This window comes from Abramis brama (assembly GCF_963993115.1).
Source record: "Abramis brama genome assembly, chromosome: 11".
Taxonomy (NCBI): Eukaryota; Metazoa; Chordata; class Actinopteri; order Cypriniformes; family Leuciscidae; genus Abramis; species Abramis brama.
In genome coordinates, this window is record NC_139973.1 from 10,671,289 (window position 1) to 10,680,167 (window position 8,879).

Here is an 8,879-nt window from a genome sequence, read left to right on the forward strand (position 1 = left end):
TTTTAGGTTACACAAGAAAAATATTACATTGAATGAGAGAATTTTACAGTTGATTTAAAGTGTTGTATACATGTTAAAGACAGCCAGTGATTATTATAATACATTCGTCATATATTTTTAATTTAGATGAATAAATAAAACATATGTAAGATACACAAGATATATAAAATGCAGTCTATAAATCAATACTTTTGATATAATATGTATGCAATATATTTGATATAATATACTCTATTTACTCCTTAATTACTTACTTACCATAGTAGTCCTAGATGTGCTCCATTGTCTTGGCATGTTTCATATTATTCATAGTTAGTCTGATAACTTTTGTAACATTGGAATCTGGGGATAAATGAAATGACTTTCTCTGCTCTCTCATCTCTCCTGCTGTTCATTCACTGCTTTTAGTCGTCAGCATGCTGATAAGCTCTTGTCTTGGTGTGTAAGGCCACACGTGTCTCTTGGATTGTTTATATATGTTTGTACAATAGCATCTCTACAACAGTATTTAATAATGTTTTTGCAAATAAGAAAAGGACTCAAATACAAAATAACATTGTGTTTAAATCTTTTATTAACTAAAATTTTAAAATAAGTACACATTAAAAAAAGTGTGTGTTCTGAGTGTTACTGTTAATGCATGTGTACAGAAAAGATGAAGTGTAATTTTTGCTATTGGTGTTGATACTAGTTCATATATAAAGCTAAAATAAGAACAAAGAAAAAAATAAATTAAAGAAATAATTATATAATTACAAATGGTTTAGAAAATGTTGTATTTATATTATTATTACTACTTCCTTCTTCACAGTTACATAAGACACAGTGCAGTGGTATAGATGACATAATCAGGCATAAAAGTTATACTTGTGATTATATTTGAATAAATAGGGGATATTTATTATTAATGAGTACTGGCCAATTAATTAAACTCTTGGTGTACTACTACAATCAGATTCTATGTTGGCTTAAAACAAATGTCAAAAATCCACAAAATAAAGTGCAACTATTTAAATCAAGCCCGAATAGAATTGTATTATCTGCATAAAGAGCATGAAACATAAATGAAATGTCCTTGACCTGAACATTAAAACTGAAGGATGTGGAATGGTGTGTTCACAGGTGTGTCTCAGCCTATAGCAGTGACTAAGCTGCTGTGACTGAATGCAGGACGTAATTGAATGGGAGGAGTCATGTTGAAGGGGTGGGGCATGTTGGCCATGTGGCTGAAGGTGGATTGTTTGTCGTGCACACAACTGTCAAATTGCTGAAATTGAAATTGCTGCTCTCCTCTCCTCTTCTTAGGTTTGCCTGACATTTTCCTATTGCGTGTCTGAATCCCGTCTTTCTTCATAGTTAGTGGACGGTTCACCTGAATGCACAAACATAGACATACACACTAGGGCTGGGGTAAACGATTATTAATTAAACGATTAGTCGGGCGATTATTTTATCGATTAGTCGACTAATCTAACGACTAATTGGAATTATTTATCCTGTCTGTTATTCGCATATCTCTGTCGAGCCGTTACTCCGATGGATTTCAAACTCGACAGCTGTCTGGGCACGAGTAAGTGCAGTGCCAAGTTTGACGTTGTTTGGATGAGAAATGCAAAAGATATGTTAAATATATTGGTAAAAGAAGCACTTAGAAGGTTGTGGTTTAAAAATAAACATTCTGACATAAACACACTGTCAGCTACAATGTTTACTTCTGAATAATATAGTATAAATGTGATAAATCCTTTTTTTTTCATGCAATTAATCCATTGAATCAATATAAAAGTTATTTTTCACATTGAAACTGTTGAAAATACACAACAAAGTAAGTTGATCCACATATGACAGCCTCTGAACTCGGTCAATACTAATCTGGACTAAACATAGGCTACATTCAATCAGCCATCGCTAGAAATACCTTCTAAACGACGGCGACCTTCTTTTTTGACGGCGATCAGCTGTAAAATGGCTTAGGTCCTGCTCGGTTTTCGTTGACTTTGAGTACAAGAATTGAAAGTTTTTTAAAAGATCCCCTGGGGTTAACGTGTCAGCATTCGACAGAAGTTTGACGCTGTCGTGTGAGAACAAGCATCAGTCGGCATTTCTCTTCCTCCCGCGTGCCTCATCTTCTTAATCTCCTCACGTAAATGATTAGATTTCGATGGCTTACCTTTCTTCCCTACGGCAGAATCCACCACAGGTTCATCAATGTATAATTTTTTTTGTTTGTTTGTTGATCAAAAAGTGCAAAGTAGATAAGGAAAACTAGGATGCCGGGTGTCAGAGCGCCACCGTTACTGTTTACAATGCGTGGAATGGTGCGCTGTGATTGGTTGAGCGGATTTGTGGCATTCTGCAGAGAAAGGAGACTGGCGTTTGTCGCGGTTTGGAAAGAAAGGGAGAAAACATGGCAGAATAACACGGCGGGCGGTGTGTGTGTGGCGAGCTGTACCTCCGGGAATGGTGCAAAAAAATAAATAGATAATAAATAAAGAAGCGTCGACGCAAAAAATATGACGTCGACGTAATTTTGGCGTCGACGCGTCGACGTCATCGACGCACCGCTACAGCTCTAATACACACTATAAATTTATACAAAAGTAAAAGTGGTGCAGGGATGATGTCAAAAACCAGAATACTAATTCACCACTGGTTCACTAAAGATTTTTCTATGAGGTTTTATAAGGATTTTTAATTTATGAGTAAAATAAGGTCTATGGTAAACATAACTTGACGACACTTGAACGTGTTGCTCTAAAATGTAAATTACAAACACCCATATTGAAAATGTGAATTTAGTTTTTTTTATAATAGTGTTTTTTAAACGTATGTTTCTAATAAGAATGTCTGAGGTGTGAGTGGTTTACATTGTAGAACAAAATGTCCAGGTATCGTCATAAGAAGTTACCTAATTTTAATTGAAACCCCCCATTATAAAACCCCATAGGAAAATCTCAAGGGAACCAGTGGTGAATTAGTCTTGCACCACTCTATTACAACATTTATACAATAATTACACTATTTAATTCTTTAAATAGTAGGATGATAGACTACCAGCATATTTAATATTAAAAAGAGTCTAGATAATTTTTAATGCAAACAATGGATGTTAACCTCTTACAAATAGAAATTCAACATATATGTATGTTTTAATTTTGGTGTTTTCTGTCTATACAAAGTGCTAGAGTAAAGCTAGACAGATACACATTTACTCACATTGTGTAGTTTGTAGTATAGGCCGCAGGCATTACAGACGGGTTCTCCATTGGCATTACGTCTCCAAAGTGTGGTGGTCCCTGTCTGGCAGTTGGCACAACAGGTGCCTGCTCGTCTAGATGCTGACTGAAACATAAAAAGCACATAAAATGAAAGATGTTTGATGAGAAGAAATGGATTAATGACAAAATGTAAAGCTTGTGAATGAAAATAAAATATGGTCGAACAGGAAGGACAAAAAAACCCCTGATTCTAGCCCAATAAGTTAAGGCCTGAAGCTATGCATAATTTGGTCACTCTGGTATTAAAGGTGTAATCTGTTCTCTGATGCAGTAAATGTTTATATGCAGGAAGTGCTTGTTTGTCTCATAAATAAAACATTGAATTCAAAAAGTATATTCTGACTGTATAGGGGACAAGGGACAAGGTTATGAAAAAAAAAAAAAAGAGATGGGAGGAAAAATAATAAGTCAATGCTTTTGTGCTCCCCCGAGAAACTTTGCATTTCAAACTTTTTTTTTTTTTTTCGAGCGAACGCAAAGTTTCTCAGGGGAATGCAAAACTTTTGCCAGAGAAAGCAAAAGCATTTAAATATTGTTTTTTTTTTTTATTGTGTCATCACCATGTCCCTTTTGAGGCTCCGTATGACCGTGAAATGATACGTATTATAATATTATAAAATTAATATACAACAAATATAATAAAAAACAAAAATAATAAAAATTGAATATATAATCATTTAAAAATATTAAAAAAATGTATATTAATACAAAAAATCTGAAATAATTTAAATTATTTATTAAGTTCATATTTTCCTCCTTTGCAGAGTATCTTGTTACACATTATAAGCATTAAAAACATACTGAAAGACTGGTGAATGGAGCCGTAGTTAAACCCTATAGCAATAATATGAAGATTGCTGGTCCAAATCCTGTGTGGAATGTCAGAAAATGTAGACCTGATAGCAACATACTGTTCTGTTCTGTCCTGTTCCTTTTGGACATATCCCACAGATACACAGAAAACACTCTCTTACGAGCTTAATGTGACAACTTTGTTACTGGCACAACTGACAAACCAAAACATGTATTGGTCTATCTTTACACTATTCTTTTCTCAGGACTCAATGAGCCATTTTAGCAAACTGAAGAACAGACGTGCGCATTGCTTATTAACTTACTACAAAAACGTTTTAAATAAATGTTTAGACATGGAGAAATAAAATTTGACAATGATAAAATAAGTTTTGTAATTGAAACTGAATTAAGAAACATTATGATGCTGGCTTGGTAAGAATATTTACTTTAACTCTCAAACTCACACGTTAAACAGAAGTACGTCCTCAAATACCATAAATTCACATAACTACACAGGTATAGTAGATTCTCAACATGCCAAAAGAAAATACAGCAAGAAAACAACCGCAAAAGGAAGCATTTTTGGGTCTCACAAAGTTATCGGTACCGGGCAGACATCCTGCCAAGGAAACAAATGGACCGAGCTGTCTCTGCAGGCGCTCTTCAAATATACGACCTGTAGCTGGTGCAGAAGCACATCACACACTGACTCAAGAAAGACCTGAAGCTAGTCAGCCTAATTTACAGCTAATATGCTCTGAATGGAGGGTCACACAAAATATGTAGACGCAGTCACTTTTGAGCTGATTTATTACATTTCCCTTCATTGTCAGTGACGGCAGTTTTTCAGCCGCTTTGTGCTTAACCATTGCACTGGGCTTTCATGAATATGAAATTGTAAACTGTGTTAATTTATTTGCTCACCATAAAAATATATTTGGTGGACAGGAATTTATAACATTACAATCATGTGATATAAGGAATTAAGGTAAGATGATAGGCCTGCCAGGAATATAAGAACTATTTGATTTCTGGTCAAGTTTACACTTGTTAATGAATTCTAATTCATTACTTGCTATTTAAACCTGTCAGTAAGGCCATGGAAACTTAATAGTCCATCACACACTCTCACACACAGGCCTTTCGCTCTTTTTCTCTCTTCATTGTCAGTGCACATTTTCTGACTTGACATCATACATTACATGGGAAAAATATTATCGAAAGTGAAACACTACCCTGTAGTGCTCTACAAATTAGTAGTACATACATGAACAATTTTCTTTTTTCATTAACATTTAAACATTATAAATGCATATCTGCATTAGCAAAACATAAAGAGGTTTGCCAGAACAATCCTATAGCTCAAACAATAGAGCAATGCACTAGCAATGCCAAAGTCATGGGTTTGATACCTAGGAAAACATATGCACAGCTTGTACACAATCTAAGTTGTTTTTGGAGAAGTTTCAGTTTTCTATTAGAGCAGTGTCTTCTAACATGTTTGAACATGTGTTTATGTAAAGGTGTGTAAATATATGTGTGCAGGACTAACCAGTCTGCGCTTGGGTCTGATGAGTGGTCGGTTCTGGCCGTTCATCTTGTGATAGAGTCCACATGCGTTACACAGATAATGACCTGTTCCATCCCTCCGCCACAGAGGAGTTGATGTAGCTCCACAATTCACACATTCACGTCCTTCCGGCACACATTATAGCACAGAGATGCAAAAAATGAGGAGAGAGGAAATTAAAAAAATATAAACAACTTATTCACGCTGACAGTATTTATTACACATAGAGATAGACTGATACTTAGTTTAATATTTGTTTTACAGTAATTCAAACTTTTTTTCTACTTTTGAGTTATCGGTTCTCCCGATCAGGAGTACCGATAAGTGCCGCCATTTAGTGGGGGTCTAAAGAATAGCACCCAACAGGAAGCAACAATATTCAAGGTAAAACAAATTACTTATTTAATGCTTTAGTTGGATAAATTAAAAGTTAATTATAACTTTTTACATTTCAACTATTTATTGTCGAATTAGAAGTGTGTACGAGCATGTTAGGCTTAACCATTTGACATGGCCCATACAGTACATTTGTGACTATTTAGCAAAACAACTTAAATTATTATTATTTTTTTTATGCCATTATGAATAATACAAATACTAATAGGGCAAATTATGTTTTTAGTCTAATTAATAATTATTACTGAGTCAATTAAGCAGAAATAAAATGAATTAAAATCGGTTGTGTATATGTTATTGGACACTTAATTTTTTATATATATATTATATGTGTGTGAGTACAAAGTTCAAATTATGGCAAGACATTACAATGTCCATGCTACATTCATTGCAATGCCAATTGGTATTTACCTGTTCCCTAAAATAAGTATAAAGTAGGTAGGCTTATATTGTTACACGAACTCAACAAGTTTGGTTCATTTCCCGGCAACATATGTTTAAAGCTATACAATTAACCAGTTATAAGTTCCACTGTTAATATGAACTTTGAACTTACCTGAGAAAGCGCGGGGTTTGCTTTTGCATTTTGACGTCATGTGGCTCGCGCTGCTGCCGAGAAGGCCTCTGGGGTGAAACACGCCGCCGGGGTACTCGTGCGCTCCAGCCAAAGCGTAATCGGAATATGAAGGTATATGAGTTGTAGTTTGCGCGAGGTTGCTACGGATTGGACTGGAGCACTCCATCTTCATCCCGTCGACAAGATGGAGATGGTACTTCCCAGCGTCCCTCACAGCAGCACACGCAGGGCCAGGGGACGCATCTTTGGGGGGAGTAGGGGGTAGGCAGTAGAGCTGAGGGCTGCAGTGTTGCGTCATTGACAGGCACTGCACTGAACCTGGGGCAGGAGTACCGGTGCTCGTGAATAGGCCGTTTGAGTTTTCGGCGCCTGCTGAATGCAAAACCGCTTTGCCCAGGTGGCTGACGGCCCATGAGCTGTGGTGCTGGGCCGCCGAGAAAGTCGATTTACTGTTGTCCAGTAATGAAAGACCTTGCGTGGGGATAAGGTGAGGTCGACACATTGAGCCACCAGTAAGCCGTGCTTCCAAAAGAAAAAAAGGAGGGAAAAAACATTAAAAAGAACAATTGTATACACGTGCATTGCTAAAGTCAATTCAATTCGAACTTCTCTCCGCATTTAACCACACTTTAAAGCTATACAAAACAGTGCAGTGTTGTATTACACCAGCCTGATGATTGCACAAATGAGGAAACTCCTAAATGTTTTAAATCGCACCTATCAAAAGTGACTGACAAATTAGGCTAAATATTGTGGGAGGTCATATCTCAGCAGAGACGCGAAAATATTATTGTATCAATTGAAGTTAGAATTAATTATCAGAATATTTGAAAACTTAAGAATTCATTGCCCTCGATGTTAGATGTTATTTTAACTTCCGCGAAACGAAATGTTGTCATTATTCAACGCATTCGCTATTTTTTGCAAAAATTTTAAACACAGCCTAAATATAATATAATAGCTTATAATAGAATAGCTAATTGTAAAACATAGATTAAATAATGATATAACAATAAAATAATAATATATTAAATAATGTATTTGTAGGCCTAAAATTTGCATATAGCCTACATTAACACAGTGCGTAACACAGTGTGTTGTGCGTATAACCTTGGCTAAATTTGTGTAAAGATTCGTCAAACTAACTTAAGATACAATTTGAACTTCTGTTCATTAAAATAAATATCACATGGCAGAATTGCACAATCACAACTTTATTTAATAATAATAGCATTAATAATTTACTATTGAAATATGAATATTCTTTCGCAGATGAATCTTCGAGAGACTGATTTGGCAATACAATTAGTAGCCTTGTGACCCAATAAATGTGACCGACAGTTTTAGAAGAAGAAAAAGTGAGCAAGTGAAAAGTATTTCGTTCAAACTCAAAATAGTGCCAAAAACATAAGAAGCTAAACACGCAAAAAATGGCCTACTCACCATGCGTTTGACTGTAAGACATTCGTGCACGAGTATGAGAGTGGGACCCGTGTGTGTGGTAATAGGGGTTTCCTTGAGAGTCTAAATGACTCAGAAATACATCCACCTCGTCTGGTGGTAATAATGGGGCACCTTGCTCCATATATCCCGAACAATGATGTCCTAAACCAGAGTGCGGAGACACTGAATCTGAGGTACCCATTAAGGCTGAATGATGAGCGTGCATCATCCACCGGGGTTCCGAAGGGAGCTCCATCATGTTATGATGCTTTCCCGTAGGACACGGATGCAAATGCTCCTGTGCTTTAAAAAAGTTATTCCAAGTTTATCCAGCGTGTTTCCCAAGTGTTGATTTCTTGAATATCTTAAATATAAGCCTAAATGATTTAGTACATATGGCAGCGTAAACGTAAATGATGTAATGAAATATTAAGTCAGGACAGGAGTTCGCGTGTCTATCGTGTGACTTGATCCTGTTTTAGAGTCACTGGCAGCGGTGTACACGCTTTCAAAAGGATGCGCGCGGAGCGATGCCCTCAAAGATAGTGATCTCGCGCGTGCAAATACCACACAAATGCCACGGCTGATTACATCATCTGTGTTGGCATGAACTGATTTAGCTCTTTAAAAAACGTTTAAACAAATCCTGCTCGGTGGGAGAAAAGCTGAGGTTGGAAAAAAAAATTGTCCAAGAAGAGTATTCGGACCTTATTATCTCGTCACTCTAACTCCATGACACGCGCCTACAGCTCAAAGGTACTCGTGCCTACGGTGATTAGCTTCGGGATGATCACCACAGGTAGTCACACTAGCGACTAGT

General features: G+C 36.3%; 1 protein-coding gene across 2 annotated transcripts; it reads right to left on the reverse strand.

Moving 5' to 3' along the window:
• Positions 1-558: 558 nt before the first annotated feature.
• On the reverse strand, positions 559-8,879 carry gata2b (GATA binding protein 2b). Of its 2 annotated transcripts, none has more exons than XM_084129197.1 (5): positions 8,060-8,879; positions 6,596-7,138; positions 5,626-5,768; positions 3,217-3,342; positions 559-1,372 (listed from the first exon to the last, which is right to left on the reverse strand). In XM_084129197.1, exons 1-5 carry the CDS (start codon positions 8,316-8,318, stop codon positions 1,130-1,132), a joined length of 1,314 nt encoding a protein of 437 aa, XP_083985323.1. In that variant the 5' UTR covers positions 8,319-8,879; the 3' UTR covers positions 559-1,129. The 2 variants fall into 2 exon arrangements, with proteins under 2 accessions (XP_083985323.1, XP_083985324.1); XM_084129198.1 differs by having other exon boundaries at positions 1,232-1,372; positions 3,217-3,338; positions 8,060-8,446.